This window comes from Schistocerca nitens, chromosome 5, assembly GCF_023898315.1.
Source record: "Schistocerca nitens isolate TAMUIC-IGC-003100 chromosome 5, iqSchNite1.1, whole genome shotgun sequence".
NCBI classification, from domain to species: Eukaryota; Metazoa; Arthropoda; class Insecta; order Orthoptera; family Acrididae; genus Schistocerca; species Schistocerca nitens.
The window spans coordinates 556,603,820-556,627,344 of record NC_064618.1 but is presented as its reverse complement, the minus strand read 5'-3'; the positions used below and the strand labels follow the sequence as shown (position 1 = coordinate 556,627,344).

Here is a 23,525-nt window from a genome sequence, read left to right as displayed (position 1 = left end):
TGCGCCCTTTCAAAGGAACCATCCCGGCATTTCCCTGAAGTGATGTAGGGAAATCACGGAAAACCTAAATCAGGATGGCTGGATGCGGATTTGAACTGCCGTCCTCCAGTGTGCTAACTACTGCATCACCTCGCTTGGTGGCGTATAATATTCAAGAAAATAATGACAGTACAGGAAATGACAATAGCAACAGTGATTTTCATCATGCTAGTGGTGTGCCTTGAAATGATGATTCAAGGCCATTAGTGAGTATTTCTGAATGTGTCTATCAATTAGAAAAAATGATAGAAAAAAGATCACCAGTATGTATAATTCTCTATGTTTTTGGGGGCAAAAGAGAGAGAGAGAGAGAGAGAGAGAGAGAGAGAGAGAGAGAGAGAGAGAGAGAGAGAGAGAGAGAAGAAGAAGAAGAAGAAGAATTACCAAGTGTCAATCTTATGCAAGATCAAAGGTTTCAAATTAAAGGTCAGTACTGTTAATAAAATGGCATGTACTTAAAAAGTGATTTCCCCCAACAAATTTTTCCACAATTTACACATTTTAATGTCCCTTGGAAATGGTTTCACTGTATGAATAGACCGTGGACAAACAGAAAGTGAGCATTAAAAACAAACACAGAATTTATTTTGTGGCATATGAAAATAATAATAATTTACGTTCAGAAATCCTTACGGCTATTACTAAGCCTACTGTATTTACTCGAATCTAAGCCGCACTTTTTTTCCGGTTTTTGTAATCCAAAAAATCGCCTGCAGCTTAGAATCGAGTGCAAAGTAAGCGGAAGTTCTGAAATATGTTGGTAGGTGCTGCCACAACTAACTTCTGCCGTCGAATATATGTAGCGCTACACAGGCATGCTTTGCAGGCACAAAGATAAATACTGGCGCCAAAACCTCTGCGTCAGTAAATAAATTAAAAAAAAGGTGAAAGACGAGCTTTTTTCTCCGCCCCGAATTTCGACCACTGCATTTTCATACTTTTCCAACGAAGTAAAGACAAATTCCGTATTGTTCATCTTCGAATGTAGCAGCTTTTCAATGTACTACGAAAATCCATCTGGCAAGACTGTTTGCGATGTTTGTCAGTATGGCCAATTCTACATTCTGAATTTTTTCCTACCTGTGAGAAGAGATGGTTGCTAACACAGTCTAACATAACTGTGGTTGCTAATGGGAACTTTTATGACTTTCGAATCACATGCAGTATTATCTGCACCATTAGAATAATACGAATATAAACATTTTTCCATGTATTCTTTCGTGTTTGCTGCTATCTCATTTAAATCCTGTCTACCTAATAAACTACGAAACTAGAGTGAGACAACAGCAAACGCGGAAGTATACACATATCATGTCATGTTTATATTCGTATTATTCTTATGCCTAATAGTGATACAGTCAGAAATGAAGCACGGCAATTGACTAGATTTTTAAATCTGAGATGACTAATTTCTGTGTAGAATGTAATGCACTGAAGAGGCGCCTGCAAATATTTTCAAATGGAGAAAAATTTTCGCTAAACTCTTGTTCAGAACATCATCTATCATAGGCAGTCTATTATTTGGTTCTTGTTGATCATTATCAAAGAAAGCAGCAGTGTAAATAATAACAAATAGCAGTCTCTTGCCATTGTATCACTACTGAGACAATTCCTTCTTCTTTTTTTTTATTGTAAGCGGCAGTAGCACGCACTAGAGCAAACCATGCCGCGAGCGGCGACAGGTCGTAAACACTCATTATCAGAATGCGACAAACAATGCATGACACAGTACAGTAATGCATTTTCAGCTTAGAGTGACGTAAACACCTATAACAAAGAGAACGGCACTTATTAGATCAAAGAAAAATAAGTACTCAATTCAAACCAGATGAAGCACGTGAAAAACGAACGGTACCCGTATAAATACGGACGGAGCGCCTGACGCATAGCAATGGCTACCTGGTAAAGCTTAACTGCTAAGCTTACGGCTCGAACCAAACTATTGTAGCTGTATCGTCATTTATTCGACCTAAATTGTGTCCCATATTACAATGGCCAACTTTGTTTCGATTTCGAGGTGCGGCCTAAAACTTTTCTCTCCCCTTGAATTTCGAGACTCAAATTTCAGGTGCGGCTTAGATTCGGGAAATTTTTTTTCCTTCTTTTCGAGTCTCATTTTTCAGGTGCGGCTTAGATCCGAGTGCGGCTTAGATTCAAGTAAATACGGTAACCAGAATTGCCACTTAAAAAGAAATGTTTGCGGAGCAACTTTTACTTTGCTCTTCCAACTGAAACAGCCTCTAATGAACTAGGGATGCAATCAACAATTCTGATTTTGATTTGTTACCACCAAAAAGATGTTAAAAATTATTTAATAATACTTACTCTTCTGATGGACAGTCAGGTACTCTATTTTGTACAAACAGCTGAGGAGGATCCAAAATTCCGTGGCCAATTGTTATGTAGCCATCACCCAATCCAGCAGTTGCAGGAGTTACTATGTGGCCACCTGGCAAAGTGGTTGCTTGCAAGGCTGCTGGATATCCTGCAAAATCAATGCAGATGTTACAGATAGGTATTAGAAATTGTGCCTAAAAATCCTACAATTTTCAAATATATAAATATGTTGCTTGTTAAGCATTACTTGACTACTTCCATGTTTAAAGCATGATGTGGTAACATACAAAGGCAGAAAAAGAACTCTCTAAGAAACATAATTTCATGGCTCTTCCCTATGTAAGTTAATCACGCACACGAGCTTCTCTCTTCACTTGATTTTTATTTATTAATTAGCTCTGATTTTACACCCCAATGAAATACTTTTAACCACTAGTCACCTAAGTTTTATTAATTATTGTTTTGAAGTATCTTCAGTAAACTCGAATACACAACTGTAAATAATAGACATCTAAAAATGTAATTTTGAAAAAAATTGGTATGTTAAGTTCTGTTTTCGTGCTTGCTGTAAACAAATATTGATACAGTGAAGCCACTTTTACATGTCAGTTGTAGGTAGGGAATGTTCTGAAATATGGTTACATAATACACCAATAGAGGTCAGGGCTGTACTATGTTTACCACAACACCAACCTCGGCAAACAATGGTGCTATAGCCGTTACTGAATACTTTGTGTACTCTGCTTTGTTTTGTGCTGTGCAATAATTGTTCTTTCCTTTACTTATTTTGAAATGAGTGTAGAGAGTAATTTTGGTCTTCACAGGGTTTGAATACAATTCTACCAACACCAGAAGGGATCAGTGATCCGTATGACCATTATATCAACACTGCTTTCACAGAACACAGAGGTAGACTGTCACCCCTGTGAGACACAGATTCTTCTCCTCTCGACTGGCCTAAGTTTGCATTTGTTTACATCCACAGTCGACTGTCAGGATATAGTGTCCAAGCTATACTATTACTAATGTGTAACAGTAGCTTCCAATCATACTGAGAGTGCAGATAACATGGAGAAGGAAGGACAGGATTTAAAGCTCTGTTGATGAGGTGATTTAAAAACTGAGTACAAGCTTTGATATGACCAGGAAATCATCTATATTCTTTCCAAAGGAAATTATCCTGGTGATTTAGCAGAACCACAGAAAACCTAAATGAGGATGTGCAGACAAATATTTAAAACCCAGTCCTCCTGAATGCGAGCCCACAATATTAACCACTGCAGTACCACGTTTGCTAATGGACAGTACGAAGTAATAGTTCAGAGAGTGACACTAATGAGAGAGGTGAAGGGAAGATGAGGGGAAATTTTTTGTGTAGATTTCTTTCTATTATTGTTGCTTCCCAGTCTTCAATTTCTCTTTACATCTTTTCTTTTTAGCATACGAGCTTTGTGAATATGAAAATTTTCTTCTAATGTTGGAGTTTCTGCGTGATCTTCCTTTGTTCTTTGTTATGAATTTCATATTCTATTCACAATTCACAGGCTTGTTGCTTTCTTTTACTAAATGGTCTGTAAAGGTGGAATGTATACTTATCACACTGCGGACCAATTATGTTTACAAATCTTCTTGAGTGTTGCTGCACGGTAGGGGATTCTTACAAGACCGGATTGACATACGACACTGAAAAAGTTCAAAGCCAGTTCATGTTGTTGTACCATTAAAGAGGAGAGATAGTCACGTATATGATAAGAGAGTTGGGGCTGCAATCATCAGAACAAAGGCATTTCTAGTAGTGACAAGATATTTTCACAAAATTACAACCACCACTTTTCTCCTCTAAAACCAAAAACATTTTTTGAATTTTGCTATTTTGTCAAAAACTGACATTTTGAGCCTGTGTATAAAATATGGGTTGACTCTTACACAAAAGATTACACCAACCAGCCACTTTTTACAAGGCAATTTATTTATTTAAAGAGTGCCATTACTGATTTCGAACTGACAGGTTCATGTTTCGGTTATTTAAAATGAAGAATCCTTCCCATTATGTTCCAGTGCAACATCTTCCCTTCAATAATAACAATTTGTTTACATCACTTCAAATCATTGTGAGGCACAATTACAGTTAAGAACACATTGTCTCACATCTTGTTTTTGTTGTAGGGTACAACCACCCCAAAAAAATTTTGTCAGGTGAGGAAACAAAAGGCGAAATATAATGTAAAATGTGAACTAGCCATCTGAAGATGAACCTGTTGGTTCGCAACTGGTAACAGTGCTGTTTAAATAAATAAATAACAATGTAAAAAGTTGCTGGTTGCTGTAATTTTCTGTATAACAGTCAACCTATATATTTCTGATTTCTGCCTATTCAAGATGAAACGACCAACTGTGATGAACTAAGAGACATCAGAGCTCGCACAAAGATTTAGGTGTTCATTTTTCCCCACATGTTATTAATTAAAGATTGGAAGGTCAAGAAATAGACTGACAGTAGACTGACAGTTGTTCTAAGAATCCCCTGCCAACAAATAGGTGTGAATTTTGGAGTAATAAGGTAAATGTTGATATAACAGTGTATCATTTCAGAAAAAAGTTTCTGTGTTCAGGAACAATAATTGTTAATATGGAAAGCCCTTGCTCATTTAAAATTATTCACATGTCCTCTGGCTTCAATTTGTCCTTTGAAGATAACATTGCAAGGAAAGGATTATCATGAAACTATGACCCATTATATCACATACCCATATTCTACATTTAAAAACTGGTTGGAAGGTGAAGGGTAGGCCACATTGAACCCTATCACACTCTTGCATTCCTTGAGTAATTTGCCACCTGCATCACACTAATGTTTATCGGCTGGCAGTAACAGGATGTCTGAAATACTGATTGATTTCTTGAGACTTATTAATGTAGGTTTCTTGAAACAATCCTCATCAATGTCTAGTAATCTCAATTGTTGAAGCCTGGTTTATTGGTCTTTGTTAAATATGCCATGCCACAGGTAAATTAATTTCTTGTACATTTGTACACTGCTTGTCTCAATACCCCTATCGTGTTTGCAATCCTTGGTATCTGAGCTGCTTCAAGCAGTGTCAGGAACCTTCCTCCATTACACATTACACTCACTCATCATATAGTGGAAGCATTAAGAAGTTGGTAATCACAAAAAACCAGGAGTTAAACACTATAACTCCCCCCGCCCTCTATATGTGCACATGTTCAGGAAGCACCTGAAAAGAGTGCTGCCTTTACCCTCTTGTCCTCAAGTCTATTGACTGCTCAAAGCTTCATCTAAATGGTGAGTGGTTGAATTTACTCATACCATTGTTTGCATTCATTCCACATCCACAATCTTTGTCGTTAATCATCAGAAGTCCCTCATTTCATCCCATTACGTCTTCTCAACTGCGCAGATGGATTCATAATACTCTCCAAATAACTAATGGCAGTCACAGTGCAGTATTAATATGCCACATACATATACAATATTTGAATTCTTTATGAGATTCAAATCACCTTACAACTGTCTGCTTCTCTTAAAATATTTTATTATGTTATATTCCACAACACAACTGGGCAAAGAACAATTCCTTAGCCTTTCATTATTTGTCTTCACCCGAACCGATACTAGCACAAGTGAGATCACTTATTTTATCTTATTTACGAGTTACAAATCAGGTTTCTTGTTTACCTGCACACAAATAAGAATAATTAATTGTCGTTTATTCTCACTTAACTATATACTCCAGTTATTATTGCACAATATCAATTAAGAGTTTTTATAGGCTCTTTATTTCAACATCAAGCATTTGCTGCCATTTCTTAACAGGCACTATTATTTGCTATATGTTTGAACTGCAGACAATTAACAGAAAGAAGCTTACTCTTTTGGAACCCCCCCCCCCCCCCCCCAAACATAGCAGGTTTTCCAACAGGCAAAGTATGTTGCACTGGCTCAGTTTCAGTCTGAGACAAGAGACAGCATCTCAAATTTGTCAGTAAGAGTTAGTGGTATAATATCATGACTTTTCACTCACGATCAAATCAACAAGAGATAATAGCTCATGTATTTCCTGGAGTTAAGACAGTACCCACGGATGAGGATGGTAGATGAACTACCTTTGTTACCTCTGGTGCACGACTCTCAGTAATCTGCCTAAAACACCTATTTGCAATGCCTCCCAATCATTCGACAGCAGTCTGGGAACTTCCAGCTGCTTACCAAAAACTCATATTTTACCGGAGAACAGCAGCCACAGAGGGGCTGCATTCTGGTTGATGCAATGTTTTTCTGAGCAGGACACAAATAACTATAGATTAACCTCACTGATTCTCTTAATTTCAGCATGTTTTACTTTACAAAGATTGAAGTTGCACTTTGAGAATTGATTAATTGTTTCCTAGTGAGAGGAAAACCTGAGATAAAATCTACTGATTCCTTGAAACTGACTTTTTCTCTCGAACTTTTATCAAGATCATGCTCACTAACAGCCTAAATACACACTGAAATTGGGGTGTAATGATTTCTGAATGACAATATTTTTGTCAAAATTTTAAGAAGCACAATACAATTTTCAACTGATAATATAGTAAAAGTTTTTGCGGCACTCACAATTATTTGAAAGATAATGAATAAATGATATGAACAATAAAAACATTAGAATGTAGAATTCTGAATATAATGCAGAATTTCAAATCGCATCTGTGTGATGTGCAGCCCCAGAAAAGGGAAAAGCCAGAAGTCAGGTTATGCATACATAAATAAATGAGCACATACATGATTTTTATTTAGCATATTACAAGACTTCAAAATAGCCTGAATTTTGAAATATGATATCTCATCCATAAGCACACCAAGTTATTAAAAATTTTAGACAGCAGCAAAAATGATGATGTAATTACTGTAATTAATGTTGCCATAGACAAATCTAGTGAGCCCCTTCATCTAAAGAACTTCTTGTTGAAATGTATGCACATGGTTGTCACTTGAATTCACCAAATGCTTGATTTTGAAGAAACTCGTCACAGTCTAAGTACACATCTCTATTACAAATAACAATTATACACTACTATGCCACAATAGACAGTTCCTTAGTAATATAAAGAATTTTGTTTCTTTAGAATCTTGATAGTACTCTACGATGTGCCACTCGCAGAAATATCAAACTAAACAAAAAGGACATGAGTATTCTTTTCTAATTTTTGAATTATGGACAGAAGTGCCTTGAGATCGAAAACTGAGACTACAGATTTAATTATACAAGGACAGCAATAAATAAATAAATAAATAAATAATAATAATAATCATCATCATCATTTACCTTGTGCGGTACTGAAGTACCAAGAAGCAACAGGGCTAGCAGCAGGTACTGGACGGCGTACCATTGGGGTTGAGATTGTTCCATCACCAAAAGATGAAGAAACCTGTACTGAACTACTGGGACGTAGGATTGCCTTTGACATCCGAGAAATTGGACCATACTTGCTGACAATGGGTGGATCAAATGGGATGAATTCATCATCTGCAAGAATTGAATCTGACCTGTAAGCAACATGGATAAATTTTTTATTAAAAACAAGTAATCAACCACATAACCCAAAATACTGATCATTAATTTTTACTTATTTATATTTATTCCAAGGGCCACATTTTTTATGTTCATGTCTCCTTGCATTAAGATAGTGGAGAGAGATTTACCTGTAGAAAGCAGCAGGCTGTGTAGCTGTGGAAATGTGGCTAACCTGAGAACCACTTCCTCTTCCTGTGTGGAGAATTCCTCCAGATGTCCAAATGGAATATGTTGATGTGCACACATCATTGTCAGTGTTTGGGAATGAAGTTGTCTGCAACCATAAATTGATGCAAATACAATTTTTTTCAGTAATCGAGGGAGCGGAAGAAAAACAGTCAGCATAAGACTGAAAAACAATGCTTATGGCTGAGGCTCTCACAACATTTATTCAAGTTGTAGCAATCACAAGCACCATGCAGTAAAAGAAATATGCACTAATTCTGAAGGCCATAACATAACAAACTAGTAAAATTATTGATTATAACATATTATATTTATATAATAGAGGGAAACATTTCACGTGGGAAAAATATATCTAAAAACAAAGATGATGTGACTTACCAAACGAAAGTGCTGGCAGGTCAATAGACACACAAACATACACACAAAATTCAAGCTTTCGCAACAAACTGTTGCCACATCAGGAAAGAGGGAAGGAGAGGGAAAGACGAAAGGATGTGGGTTTTAAGGGAGAGGGTAAGGAGTCATTCCAACCCCGGGAGCGGAAAGACTTACCTTAGGGGGGAAGGGGGGGGGGGAGGTCGGGTATACACTCGCACACACACATATATCCATCCACACATATACAGACACAAGCAGACATATTTAAAGACAAAGAGTGTATACCTGTCCTTCCCCCCCACCCCCCCCCCCCACCCCCCAAGGTAAGTCTTTCCGCTCCCGGGATTGGAATGACTCCTTACCCTCTCCCTTAAAACCCACATCCTTTCATCTTTCCCTCTCCTTCCCTCTTTCCTGATGAGGCAACAGTTTGTTGCGAAAGCTTGAATTTTGTGTGTATGTTTGTTTGTTTGTGTGTCTATCGACCTGCCAGCGCTTTCGTTTGGTAAGTCACATCATCTTTGTTTTTAGATACATATTATATTTATGAATTTAGGATTATGAAATATTTCTAGTCACTCAGCAACCTGATTTGAATTTATTTGAAATTTTAAATACAAACCACTCATAAATAACCTTAACATTCATGTAAAATTTTATCCTGTAAGTGAACCTTGCATTATCTGGAAGTCATATTAACATTCACATATTATAGCAGGCACAATTAATACTAAACTATAATTGTCAATTAAGAGCTGACTGGCTTTTCAATACGAAAGAACTAAGAATACATGCAGCACAACAACACTGCCTTTGAACTTATCCTGGCCCTTCAGGAAAACTGTATATTCTTCATAACAGCACTCGCACATGTGCAGGAGAGTGGACTAACATGGCAGAAAGAAATCTCGCAATTGAAAGCATGACATCTTTTGGAAACTGTGACCACTTTTAGTACAGTGGAGGAGGGAAAAAACACCCTTTTGGACAAAGTGCATTTTATAGCTCTAGTTTTATATCTGAAAATAACTTTTGTACCGGATCAGACATTAGTGAGACACCCAGGAAGTTTTTAATTTTTTGAATTACAAAAACTAATGTATCTGTTACTGTGAAACTGCATAATGATAGAATTCCTTGGAAGTGGGGATGGAAAACCAGCTGAAATTTGAAGAAGTTTTTGAAGAGAAGGACCAATGTCAAAGACATTAATATATGAATCTGAAAATAATTTGTGTACCGGATCAGACATTAGTGAGACACCCAGGAAGTTTTTAATTTTTTTAATTACAAAAACTGATGTATCTGTTTCTCTGAAACTGCATAATAATAGAATTCCTTGGGAGTGGGGATGGAAAACCAGCTGAAATCTGAAGAAGATTTGGAAGAGAAGGATCAATGTCAAAGACATTAATATATGAACAGTGTAATGCCTGATGAAACAAGCTATATCCTTAGAGGTTATTTCTTGTTGCCTCGGAGAAAAGCATACCCTACCCAATGGCAGTTCACTAGTCTTCAGACATTTCTACAACTGGTGGTAACAAATTTAATTTTGATCTTCACAGATGGGCAAATGGTGAAGTGCGAGTGAAGAAATATGTCTCAGGCATAGATTTCTATGTTACAACAACTGCTGTAAATAAGACTTTTATCCATTGTGGATGTGGAGCACTGCGACTGTGGTGTGAACAGGTTTTCAGAAATTACTGCAACCAGTCGCCTTTTATGTAGATGTATTTTATTTAACCATGACCGGTTTCGAGCTGCCTAGCAACTCATCATCAGATGGTGTATACATTTAGTGCTTTTTTGTACCCATTATGTGGGTGGTTGAGTATCTGTGGCTAGACAGAAACGAGAACAAATAATCGCTACATGTGGTACAGTAACACGAAATATTTACAGCATAATTTATGTTTAACGTATAAGAGCAAATAATCACTACATGTGGTACAGTTACATGAAATATTTACAGTTTAATTTACGTTTTGAGGTGTTACTTACAAATAAATCTTTTTGCAGGTATATATATCTCTTTTAGGACGTATTTTTGAAACCATTGTGTCTTGTTTTTCACAATTTCACAAGTTAAAACTTTCACTAGATGTATATTACTTTTATGAGGCACTGTTGGAAACATATATCTCGTTTTTCGTAAACATCGCTGAACACACTTAGCCACAGATACGAATACAGGATTTACACATTATAAACAAGCCAAAGATTGCAATATAACTACAGTATCAAAGATTTCAAGTTGACCAGAGGCATTATTAGTTATCACACACACTGACAAGAGATTTGTCTTTATTACATAGAAAATAAATGTAAATTAGCTTAAACTAGTAAAATGTTTATTTATAAATTAGCTGTGCAATTTAACAGGTATATAAAACTGCTGTAAATACTCGTCTATGACAATGCTCTGAAGACCACTATATTAATGTAGACATACTATGATACTATGGAGGGTTAAATTCTTTGAAGAGCACAATCAGGGAAGAAAGTGTTATAGGAAGGCAAAAAATAGAAGATTCAAGTTTTTCACTAAGGTGGTGTTGAATCATACAATATTTTGCACAATGAGGTGCACTCATACATACAAAGTATGGAATAAAGCGAAGTGAAATAAGGCAAAGGAAAGTAATACGAATGAAAATAAAATACTGTAATAGAAACAGACAAAGAAAACATGGAACAAATACCTTAGTAATGACCCAACATAAAATTAAATTGTAACTGAACTATCAAGGATACAAATCAATTCAAGGATACAAATCAATTCACAATATAGACTTAAAACTGCTGCTAAGGCATCGATGGTGAGGTTTTGCATTTACTGCTAAGCATTTAATAAGCCTTTTATGTTTACCAAGGGTTGGGATTTGTACAAGTGATCTTTGGTTGATGAGTACAGAGTGCCAGAAAATGTAGACCGCTGCCAAAGTCAATGACAGACCACAAATTTGCTCTCAAAACAAAAGCATCGGCATGTATTGCTGGTAATTCTCTTGTAGCTTCCACAGAAATGGAAGATATTGGGGAAGTCAGCTACTGAGATGTTCATGAAGAAAACTCAGTAATATATGATACCCTCTTTATCTATTTGTGTTTATTTGTTGTTTTCTTATTTAATTTGGATTGATTTCAAAGAAACAAGGCTCTATTTTCAAGCACAGGAACTGGTATATCCATCTGATGCACATGTAACAAATGGTATGAAAACTCTTCAACTCAACAGCCAAGTTGATGCTTTTACAAAATAGTTTATACATAAACGGATAAGCAGTTCCCTTATGTTCAGATGATATATTTGCATATATACACTGATTCCTCCAGTCTTATACCTGAAGAAGATGCCTTGTTGCTTCGAAATTAGTATAAATTAAATTGGAAAACAATCAAGCATACTGATATATAAATGGGAATAAATAGTATTTATTATCCTCTGTGAATTGATAATAATTCCCATTCCCATTTTACTTGTGAATGGAGTGAGAGAAAAATGACTGCCTGTATGGCCATGTACATAAACAGTGATTTTTACGTTGGGTCCACAGCTACATTGAAGTTATCAAAAGAAGTTATTTTCCCACCTGAGGCTATTATCTATTTACACACTTCATTTAAATTGCAACTAGCTAATTTTGCCACTTTGGGCATTGTCAAAACACATCATAAAAAAAAAGTAAAGGAAATGTTTTCCAACACACACATATCTACAAAGCAGTGAAGCAGAGTATGTGTTAGTCCGTTATGTAATTGGTAAGAGTACAATGTTTGGAAAGACAAATGTTTCAGAACAATCAGCTCACTGCAAATGTGATGTCACACAAAACAACCTACATGTTCTCTTATTACCTACAGAGCATGGAAACTGGGCTTTGGAACAGGGAAAAAAAATCACTTGGTGGCATCCAACATGGTATAAGTATTTTTTAATGTATAATGTCAATATAATTGTGTTCACTTGTATCCCTTCAGTGAAGTCTCTCTCACCAGATGTATCACTTTCCAGAAAAGTAACTGTCCATGCAACAAGGCCAAAACGATGCTCAGTGATGAATATTGAGATGATGAATTCTTCTGATGCCGTGGTACTCACTTCACCACACTATAAAACGCACCAATGATGTCATTAAAGATGAACCAAGTGTTCATCAACCACCATGTTGTGATCTAAAAGGATTCTATGACATGTGCATGAACACTTTCGTCTCCAAGCCCTTACAGGCTGTAATGGTAGTTTTTAGAAGAAAAAGATGATGACTTAATTATTTTTCAAGCACTCAAATGTGGCAAAACAATTTTAGTACCCCACAAAATTTGCTAATAGTTTCTCTTCATAGCTTTCTAACACTCCATTAGTTAAAATGATACCACCAAGGAAATTTTAAATTTATAAAACTCTAGTAATATTATTGTGCACAAACAATTGAGAATATTGTTTGTGTATTAGTTCTACATTAATGTTTGATTCATGACCCTCAATCATCTTTGATCACAATGTGCCTGGCCTCGTGCACATCCGCATGCAGTGTGTTAATTTTACAATAAATTATTACCATGATACTCAAAAATTCTGCAGTGAATATAAATAATGAACAGGGAAGTGGTGAAGGGGAGAGAGGATCAAGAGCTAGGTGAGAGAGGGTTAGTATGAGACAATGATATGGATAATGCACCACTGACTGCTTGACTTAGGTAGGGAGAGGTATTTGAGTGTTCCACACACTGGTTTAGGGAGTGCGGCACTGGTAAAATAGGAGATTTACCAATGTGAAATGTGAAATTGGAGCAATAACAGAGTGGATGAAAGTCCTTCAATTTATAAGCATGACTACAATTGGGGATAGGGGCTCACAGTGAAGTAGTAACTTTTTCGAAACTGGTTGCTAGGAACGAGAGGGAATGATGAAGTGTATACAGGAGTGGTGATTCAGGCCAGGAAGACTGCAGAACAAAAGAATGTGCAGTAGAAATTGGTCCCAACTGTGTAGCTCAGACATGCTGGTGTTGGGAGAAAAAGAAATGAGGGGTGGTAGGGGAGGGAGGAATCATACTGGCACAGGTTATGAAGGATATTTTTGTAACTGATCACAATGTGTTGAGCACTATAGATGCGTGGCCAATGGATGGTCAAATCAGTCCTCAATGACAGTTTGTAACATGTCATTAATACTGACTGACAGCTAGTTGGTGTCTGTTCACACATAAAAGGTTGTGCCATAGTTACAGGGGAATTCATATATGACATGGCTGTTTTCATAGATGACCTTGTATTTGATAATGAATTTAGTATTGTTCTTGTTGCTTTTCGGGTAGTCAGTGGCTCGGTTAATAGTACTCTTCCAAAAAATTAATGAAAACTGTGCGGCTAAGGAACAGAAACAAACAGCAAAAAGTAAAAATATTACATTATTAAGAAATACAAAAATAATTTAAATCAGAAAATAAAAGAAAAATATAACTAAAATATACTAACTTTAATGCATAGTAGTTAGAATCTGTGTAAGAGGGGGCGGGGACTTCTTCCTATCAGTTTGGGTATAAGATTTGTTCCCCCCCACGTAATTTTACGAAGTATTTGACATTGATAGTGTCACCACCCAAAATAGAGACCATATATCACCAGCTAAATTACTTGAAGCTACTTTGTCATCATATAAACCCCCATTCAATCAAAATGAGATACACTGATAGTGATGATCAACATTCTAATGCCTCTTCTTAACAGAAGAGGAAGCTGTGGCTGTAGGACCATACCTTGAATGGAGGGATGCTAGAATTACCTCATTTGGATAAAGGTAGACATACACCACTGCTGAGTGGCCAATTTCGCCAGGTGAAGTATATTTTCTCTTGCTGCCATGGCACGCTCTTTCCCACTCATCCATAACTTTATTTCTTACCGAGGACACCATCAAATTCAAGCAAATAGTACATTTCGTTATCACACTTCCCTCACAAGCCTCTCTAGCTGCTGCAACTATAGCTTCTGGCACTCAGCAGAGTGACATATATTTATGCTGTTATTGGAGAGAAATGAGGATGCCCTGAGCAAACATTTATGCTGGGCACATTTACAAGATAGTTTGGAGAGCACTAAGAGAATTAAAACAGGCAAAACATTCAGTGCATGAGGATCACATGTAATTCTCTTAGGTTTTAAAGACAAAGCAGACTACCACACTTCCTGCTACTACAGAACATTCACTTACATGTTTATCGGAAAGATGCCAATAGAAGCAATCTGCTGTACTTGCCTTCTCATATGAGATGTTTAAAAATTATAATGGGTCTATTGATTAACTGAAGTGCCTGCTAACTCTAACTCTGTGGAAGAACCCTCACTTTCACTATACCGTATTCCAGCACAATCTGCTTCACTTGGATCTATACTGACTTTGTGGCTTGCAGATGATTACTGCACACTCTCTCTGCTATTGTGCGAGAAACTATGAAAAATTGAGGAGACCTTGTGCCCAATTTATCTTCAAAAGTTGTTTTTGGGTAGCTGGATGAAGCTCGCTGGTTTCTGCACATACGGCAAGGGTAGGGCTTCTTTTATACATTCCAGCTGAAAGTCTGGTGGGTCCACGATGTACTGCATTCAGGATTTTGAAATAAGAATATCAGACCATCCACAGAATCAACACTCACAATCTAGTCAGACCTGGTGAAATGTTTAGCAAAATTCTATTAAACTTAACCTTTCAGTACCCCACATCTACCAGTGGGATCAGAAATTTCTGACTGTTGTGGAAATTGAATATGATGACCATATCTCACAACTGTGGCAATTAATATTTGTGAAATGGGGCTGAAATTGACAGAGACTGCTTTCTCAATGCAAAACAAAGTTTGTCATGTGACCCATTTATCTAACTTCTGAAAAGTTAACTGTAATTACCGAGTTGTCACTGTGGGTTTGGGGGAGAACAATATATCATTAAATCGTTTGCAAATTATGAGCTCGCCAATAGTCTTCTTGCTGTGCTGGTTATGCTGTTAATAACAACAGCTAAGATGGTGCTGATTGACATTTTGCTCTCTGGGCCATGAAGGACCCTAGTGCAGTTTCGGAGGTTTGGTGGAAAATGGCATACTACTATGGGTGAAGAGGGTAGTAGTAACGGGAAATAGCTCTCATTTCAGGGCATGATGAAAGGTGGTTGAAAATCTGTCTGAGAATGTAGATCAGCTGCTCCATTACAGGCTGATACATGGTTGGTTAGTGTGAGAATTATGCATCAGAGAGGTTATTGCATCCTAGACCTGTTTGTGCAGCAGCTTTGAGAATTATGCCTACTGTGAAGACTTTGGCGAGTTATTTACAAAACCCTGAGAGGATAACCACCGATTTTACAGAAAAGACTGTTGGTGGTTTTGGTATGGATAAAGGTTTCGTGGCGTGATCAGACAAACAGAGATTAATGTTCACTCAACCAGTTTAACTCAAGACAGATCTTCACCCTAAATAGGCCAAAGCACTGACAAGGGAACATTCTGAGATCTCAATAAACGATCTTGATGAAAACTGGTGGGTGTGAGAGGGAGCTAAATAGTGCAATACACATTTTTTTTTTCTTTGTGCCAAATTTCACTTCTATGTGGTAACCCACCCCAAAGGGTAATTTGGCATTTTAGGTTTAGAGGGAACATCTTCGAAATAATGATATATAAAAATGGTTTTCATATAAAGTTCATATGTAATTAATGTTCTCGAAAACTGTATAATCAACCTTTGCAGTAATCTGAAATTCTCCAAAATACCCCTGCATCAATTAATTCAGAAAAATGAAAACTTTTATTACAACGTAAATTAGAGCAGCTTTCAAAGCCACATAAACCCCTGTATAAAAAAGCTGGTTTCAAAACACCATTTTTGGAAAATAAGTTGTACACAATGTGCTAACTGAGTATTTTCAACATACTCTACTATTCTAATTATTCATTCTGCTTATATTTGTTTTAAGTTTTAAATTATTATTGGCAGTGTGGCTTTACTTGCCTGAGACTGCAGTTGTGTGTGTAGGACGCATTTACATTTTGTGTGTGTGTGTGATCTATTTTTGGCAATGGTTTTACTGGCTGAAAGCTAAATTTGTGACAGTCTTTTTGTTGTGCCTATCTGCGACTCAGCATCTCTATTATATGGTGCGTAGCAACTTTCCTTTTCATAATATTGTTACATTCCATCCTGGATTTTCCATTGTTTGATTTATTTTATATTTTTAGTTGTTTATTTTTTTAGTTTACTGTTTCAGGTACATGTGTTTCATTAATTGAAAATAATAGGTACCAATAGCTCATTATTATGATAGAAAACAATCACAGTAATGATCATCTGTAAAGAAAGGTTTAATTATTATTATTATTATCATTTTTTTTCCAGTCATGCAGGTACAATGAACAAAATTTCTTCACATAATACACACAACAGAGAAAACAATATAAAACGAAATTCAGCAGGATTTCAAATTGTCATGGGTGATTATCTAAATATCCTGATTTGTATCAGGCATATTTCAGTAAATTGGTAGAGCTTGGCAAAGAGAACCGATTATGTACTAATGACTGCAACATGATTACATGGTTTCTCAAGTGCAGATTGACATCATAATCATTCAACAGAACTAGATCTGAAAGCCTTCTCGCAAAATTCTTCCAACATAGAAAGCTGATACATCCCACAGTTGTATGTGTGCTGTTGAACCTATGGGATCACCAGATGAACAAATTCCTTGGCCTCAGGTATGATGCTCTCAACAATACACACATTTCTTCCTAACTGGGAAAAAAATATCTTTCAAATATATTTTGACATGGTCAGTCGTTTGTTTACCAGATTTTGATGCTTTCACAAAGACATTTGGAGCTTCAAAAAACGAGTCTAGAATTTTCGGTCTAAAACCACCACCATTAGTTTCTTTTAAAACTGAAAATGCAGGTGGTCAGTGAATAAAAAAAGAACATTTTGAGCATTGTACCTGAGGATAAAAATTATCTGGTGATCTCAAAGGACTTGACACACAGGTACAGTTGTGGAATGTATACAGCTTTTGATGTTGGAAGAACTTTGTGAGATTTTCAGATATAGTTCTGTTGAATGAGCATGAGGTCAATCTCCGTTTGAGAAACAATACAATCAAGCTGCAGTCACTAGTACAAAATCAACTCTCTTCGCCAAGGCTTACTAATGTACTGAAATATGCCTGATACAAATCAGGATATTTAGAGGATCACCTGCAACAATTTGATCTTCTACTGACTTTTTTATATTGTTTTCTCTGTTGTGCATATTACATGAAGAAAGTTCATTAAGTTTAATGTGTATGGCGTAAAAGAACCAATGTTTTACGCATTTCCTTACAGATTATCATTATTGAAATTATTTTCTATCATAATAATGACTTGTATATTACTTCCAATCAACAAAATACATGTATGTGATACGATATTTGCAAAAAACAAAGAAAACATGAATGTAATAAGTGAAATAACAATTTAAAACATAAAACAAATATAAGTAAAAAAATAATTAAAATAGTAATGAATGTTTAAACATTTTAATTAGGTATATTGAAAATACTCTGACAGCACAATGTGCACAGTTTATTTTCCAAAAATGAAGCAGCTTCATTACACAGTGTTGTATGTGGCTTCAAGCTTCTCTCATTTGTGTTTTAATAGACGTTTTCAATTTTCAAAATTAATTAATGATGGTGGGGTATGTTGTAAAATTTCAAACAATTAAAAGTTGATTTTACAGTTTTCAAGAGCATTAATTATGTAGCAACTTTTATATGAAAAACATTTCTTATATAACATCGTTTTGGGTATTCCCTCTAATCTAAAATGCCTAATTACTGATTGAAAGTGAAATTGGGCACAAATTAAAAATGTGCATTGCACTATTTAACCCCTTCCACAAACCTGCCATGTGTCACCAAGGTCGTTTACTGACACTTGGGAATGCTCCCTTATGACGGTAAGTGCTTATTTACATGCTCTAAAGTCCATTGCAAGTCCTAAGTGTATATATTGTGTACAAGCCTTCAATCCATCAACTGTATGGTCGCCTACCTGTTCTACAGTTTGATTCAATTATGTAGATGGAAACTGATAAGCACATAATATGAGTGTTAAATCAATTATATGAATTACAAAAATAGTAATAGAGATAGCTGAGATCTTGAAAGCTCTCAAACAGATATGGCACAGGCTCACGAAATTGCTAAGGCAGTTATTGAAACTACTTTTTTTCCAGTTACTTCTACAATCTCCATGAATGCTCATATGAATGCTACCATTCTAAGAGGTGCAACAAAATGACAAGTTCTTTGTCAGTCCTACATTACTGTAATTCTGTTTTCCTAAACTAGTTAATAAGGGTAACTGAAACGGCTTCTGCATGGCAGTTGTGATCAGCTATTAGTTTAAGCTCTGCACTATGAGGTTCCATTTGCTCTGCAACTTCCAGCCACACTTATTCTTAATCTTTTGATTATGTATAGGAGGCAAACAACATGCTTACTACATATCTCAGCACCCAAGGATTACTTTTTATGTACAAGATATTATTCACACTTAAATTCTCCTATAGATTAGCGCAACCATATTTCTTTCTCCGTTGTACCTGAAGTCTCCAATAACTGTTCCCATAATTGGTCCAGTTCTCTATAATGTTACTGAAGCTTCACACTAGAACACAATTTGTTTGAACAATGTTTTTCATTGAGACAGTTAAAATATATTCTCAGACATGGGATTTCATACGGAACTGCTGTCCTGTTTATGTACCTCGCACATGAAATGTGTGCCTTTAACAGCACGTTACATGAAGTATTATACAATGTCTGTAGTTAAACAGGACATTCTGTTCATCAGGAATAATGGGTTCAACTTGCTGATGCAGCAAATTATCAGTACTAATAACTAATGCACTTCACAGATCACAAGCTTTCCCAACGGTTTCAATGTTTATTTAGTTGTTATGATACTTGACCTGCTCATGTTACTATTATGTCATAACAAATTACTGACTTTACTAACATTGTGTATCATAATGCTAATGAATCTATGAATCTCATTATGTCTGACTGACAGATAAAACTCATTATCAGCCAGAGTCCTATATAATGGTAAAGTGAGTTGCAGATCCTGAAGAAGAGTCCACAGCGAAGATTAGAGTACTTTTTCCAAAGGCCTTGGCTGCAGATGCGAAATATCAGGGGCATATTATAACAGGACAAAAGCTGTAGCATACTGCTACAAGCCTGTACAGAATACTTGGATACGTCTGTTGGCGCATTATACTTTGAACATTCCGCCAATGGCATCTGTGATGGCCGGCCACCAGGGGCCACCTGCAGTGAGCCACACGACTTGTACACAGGATCCAGCTTCTGCCAACCCAGCTAATAGAACCATCCTCTTTATAAGTACAGTGCAGTAGGCACTCACTCACATATTATGTTTATATTTATTGACACTAACTGCTTGTATCAGTACCTGGATGGTTTCTTTCTTCGTGTCTTGTTCTCAACTGTTGCGTGCTTCTATGAGGAAGATGAATAAACTTTGGTTCACTGTGGCAATGCTGTTGTTTGTATCTTACAATATAAATGATGATGAATGTGGTGTTCCCTTCTGTGTGTTCAGTCTATCGGTTGTTCCTTCAGTTCTTCTGTCCATGGAGGCAGTGCTCCAATCTGTCCTCAAGCAACAGCTGCTATCATGAACTTGTTGGCCACACTGACTATGTAGGCTTCCACATCATCTGTGTACCCGCTGTCGTTACCTCTTATGACAATGTACCCAAAGCCTGGATACTTCTTTCTTGGCGTTCTCTTCAGATCTACCAGTTGTTGTACCAGTTAGCCTCTCTCCAGAAACTAGCATCATTTTTGTTCGAAGAAATGTGTTAAGTTATCGTCAAGTTATCACTGTAAGGTCGCTGCAACATGTGTAGTATTTCATCGTCGTCATAAACAGTACCACCAGAACTACAGGCTTTGGGCAGCCGAGCTCCACGCCTTCAATCGCAACTGTCAATTTGTTACTGATGCTTATCATGATTCCTATGCTGATTCTATGGCCCATGACGCCATAGCTCAGTTGACTCCTGAGAATGTGGTGTGTCAAGTGCAAGAATTCATCTTTGCTGGAGTGTTAAATATTGCTCAATCTTTTGTGGTATCCCATACTAGGCATCAGACAGTTTTCAAGGGAGGGACAACATGGCAGCCATAAAAATGTGGCCTCCATGCTGCACTGGATAGCGATATTCCAAGCAACAACCACAGCGAAGGCAGTGCTCCCATCTTGCCCATACCATTCTGTGCAACATGAAATGGCAGTGCTGCACGGCTTGCACCAACATTACAAAAAATGAACATGTAGCATCTGTGTGTCATTCCCAGCCCCTCCTGGAGACATGGACATCAATATTAACTGTGTGTCTCCAGTGTTTATGAAGCATACAAACCATTTGTTAAAATGTGAGTGATAGGTAAAGCGCTCAGACTACAAGTGGACTTATGTGGATTTGGGATGTCTTATGTTATTTCCAGTTACTCAATGTCTGGAGAGTTACAAAAAGCAGCACATTTCAACTTCGGGGCAATTTCTGGCCCCCATTATATATAAATCTGTGGTTCATTCCTTGGCTATTTGTTAGTGGATGGTGCTGATACCATAAAATTGTTTGGTCTGGATGTTTTCAGTGCTTGGTTTTTCCATGTCAGGTACAGTGCAACTCATTTCCGATTAGGTGCCTTACCAGCATTTAAGATTCTCTGTGTTCTGAGTTCTCTTCTCTTTTCTGGGATGGGTTAGGTTGTATCACTAATTTTGTGGTCCAGATTACCCTAAAACCTATGGAGCATCCATGCTTCTTCTGTGCTTGCCCTATTCCAATGGCTTTGCATGATAAATTGAAATCACAAATGGATAGGCGATGTTGTCAGGGGTCATACAGTCTATTCCATTGAGAGTGACCTACCCCCTTATCATCATCATCATCTTGAACACTTTCCAGCTCCAGCCTGGGTCTGCCTGGAACATAAGCCCCACCAGGTAATCCTGTTTTCTCACCATCTTTCTGTGTTCACTCTTGTCCAGTACTCGCTTCTTTTTTTACAACATTCCTCCTCACCTTTCAGTCATCCTCCCTTTGTCTTTGTCTTGGCCATTTCCTTTGCACCTCAATTTCTTTTATCTTATTGGGATACATCTTGTTTTCCATTCTTTTAAGTGTCCACATCACCTTAGCCTTGATGTTTCTATTCTTCTCTGAAGGATTCCTCTATCACTATTTCCATTACCCTTTCATTCCTCATCCTATCTATCCTTGTTACTCCTAGCCTACTTCTGAGGAACTTCATTTCACATGCCTGAAATCTGCTTGCATCTCTTTTCTTTATTACTCACATTTAAAATGTGATTGTTAAAAAACCAACTGGTCAGCTTCAGCTTTGAGGCAACTTTGAAGTTTCAGTTAGTGCTCAATCTATCACTGACACTTACCAGTTGCCCTGTCCAGACGAGTTATAAGCTAAACTTGCCGCCTGCCAGTTTTTCTCCAAAACTGATTTATCTGAAGCCTACTTACAGGCTCTTTTGGATTAGGAGTCTAAAAGGCTCCTTGTGATTGTTTCTCATAGTACGATACACATACCAATTTAACTGCAATGTGAAATTTTATCTTTGGGTAGCTTGCTGGAGGCAGGCTGTCAAATTGGGCTGGTAGTATTACAAAAGTACAAATGTAAGCGAAAAAGGAAGAAACAAGTGGCAAGTAAGAATTTCTGGTGTCTACTCAGCAGCAAGAACAAAGGTGATAAGTCATGTTCGGTATGACAACAGCTTTTAAGGCAGCTAAATCATTTTGTTTGTGAAATCTGAAAAATGTTGACAACACATTACCTGAACAGTCATTTGCTGTTAATGAGGACAAGAGTGTTTGTCCAATACGTAAAGAGAGTGAAAGGAGAAGTTAGATACTTGATAGTCTTACAATTTCACCATTGTTTAGGAGTGCCGACAGAAACTAGAGGGAACTACCCCACAGGTTTGCAAGAAGCCAGAGTGCGGGAGCAAATAATGACATCAAAGTGCTGTGATGAAAACTTGGAGAAAAGCATAAAATTAGTGGAATAGCCATGTTACACAGCAAACATAAAGAAACTATCATTATGACATTATGTGTTAGAATCAACAGTTGTGCCACATGTTGACTACACTGGTATCTTCTGATGCTAGCACCAGTGCTGCTCAAACAAGGCTTCAGTTTTAGTGCAGAAAATGGCCTTGGATTGAAAAAACCACCTCTGGTAACAAAGTTTAAATATATATTGTCTAGATGTTTATTTTACTTTTGTTAACTCGGGTGAACTCATGATTTAATTTGAAACATATTAAAGATAAAGTACGTAGTACTCTGATGCATATTAAGTGTACTGTTGACAAAAACTGACTCACCAATCAAACCATTCCAAAGTGAAGTGGACTATCATTTAACATGTATTAAAATGTTATCATTAAAGAATGCATTATATTTTCCTTGAATGCCATTAAAGATGATCAAGTGACTCTCGTTACCTTTTTTTGAGGGGAGGGGGGGGGGGAGGGGAGAGGTTGGGTGGGATGGAGTGGAATGCAAGTCTTCAATTAACATAAAAGAATACCTTGTGCAGATGTTCCAGATTTTTATATATATGGGCCTGGTACAACACTATTTTGCATGTTTGCCCCATAAGATTTGGATACCTATTGATACTAATGTATTTACACACTTAGTTCTCAAATTGATATGGGTGGTTCAATTTATAAAAACCACAGTAAATGGAGATCAGCTGGACTAGGTTCTCCCATGTGCAAGTCCAGAGCCACCTTGCTTGGTCATGAATGCAGTGTGAATTGTTAGTGTGATGACTTAGTTGCTTTACAGATTGCTTCACTTCAAATCAACTCCTATACAACCACTTCTGCCTGGTGAAT

The 23,525-nt window shown here is 36.9% G+C and overlaps 1 protein-coding gene across 2 annotated transcripts in view; it reads right to left on the bottom strand.

The window, feature by feature from the left end:
• The window catches only part of LOC126260134 (roquin-1), a 234,916-nt gene that overhangs the window by 69,740 nt on the left and 141,651 nt on the right, over window positions 1-23,525 (bottom strand). For both annotated transcript variants that reach the window (XM_049957380.1, XM_049957381.1), the window contains exons 12-14: window positions 8,081-8,226; window positions 7,704-7,924; window positions 2,365-2,524 (exon numbers count right to left, since the gene is read on the bottom strand). In XM_049957380.1, coding sequence (XP_049813337.1) covers window positions 2,365-2,524; window positions 7,704-7,924; window positions 8,081-8,226 — 527 coding nt within the window. The remainder of the gene's footprint in view (window positions 1-2,364; window positions 2,525-7,703; window positions 7,925-8,080; window positions 8,227-23,525) is intronic.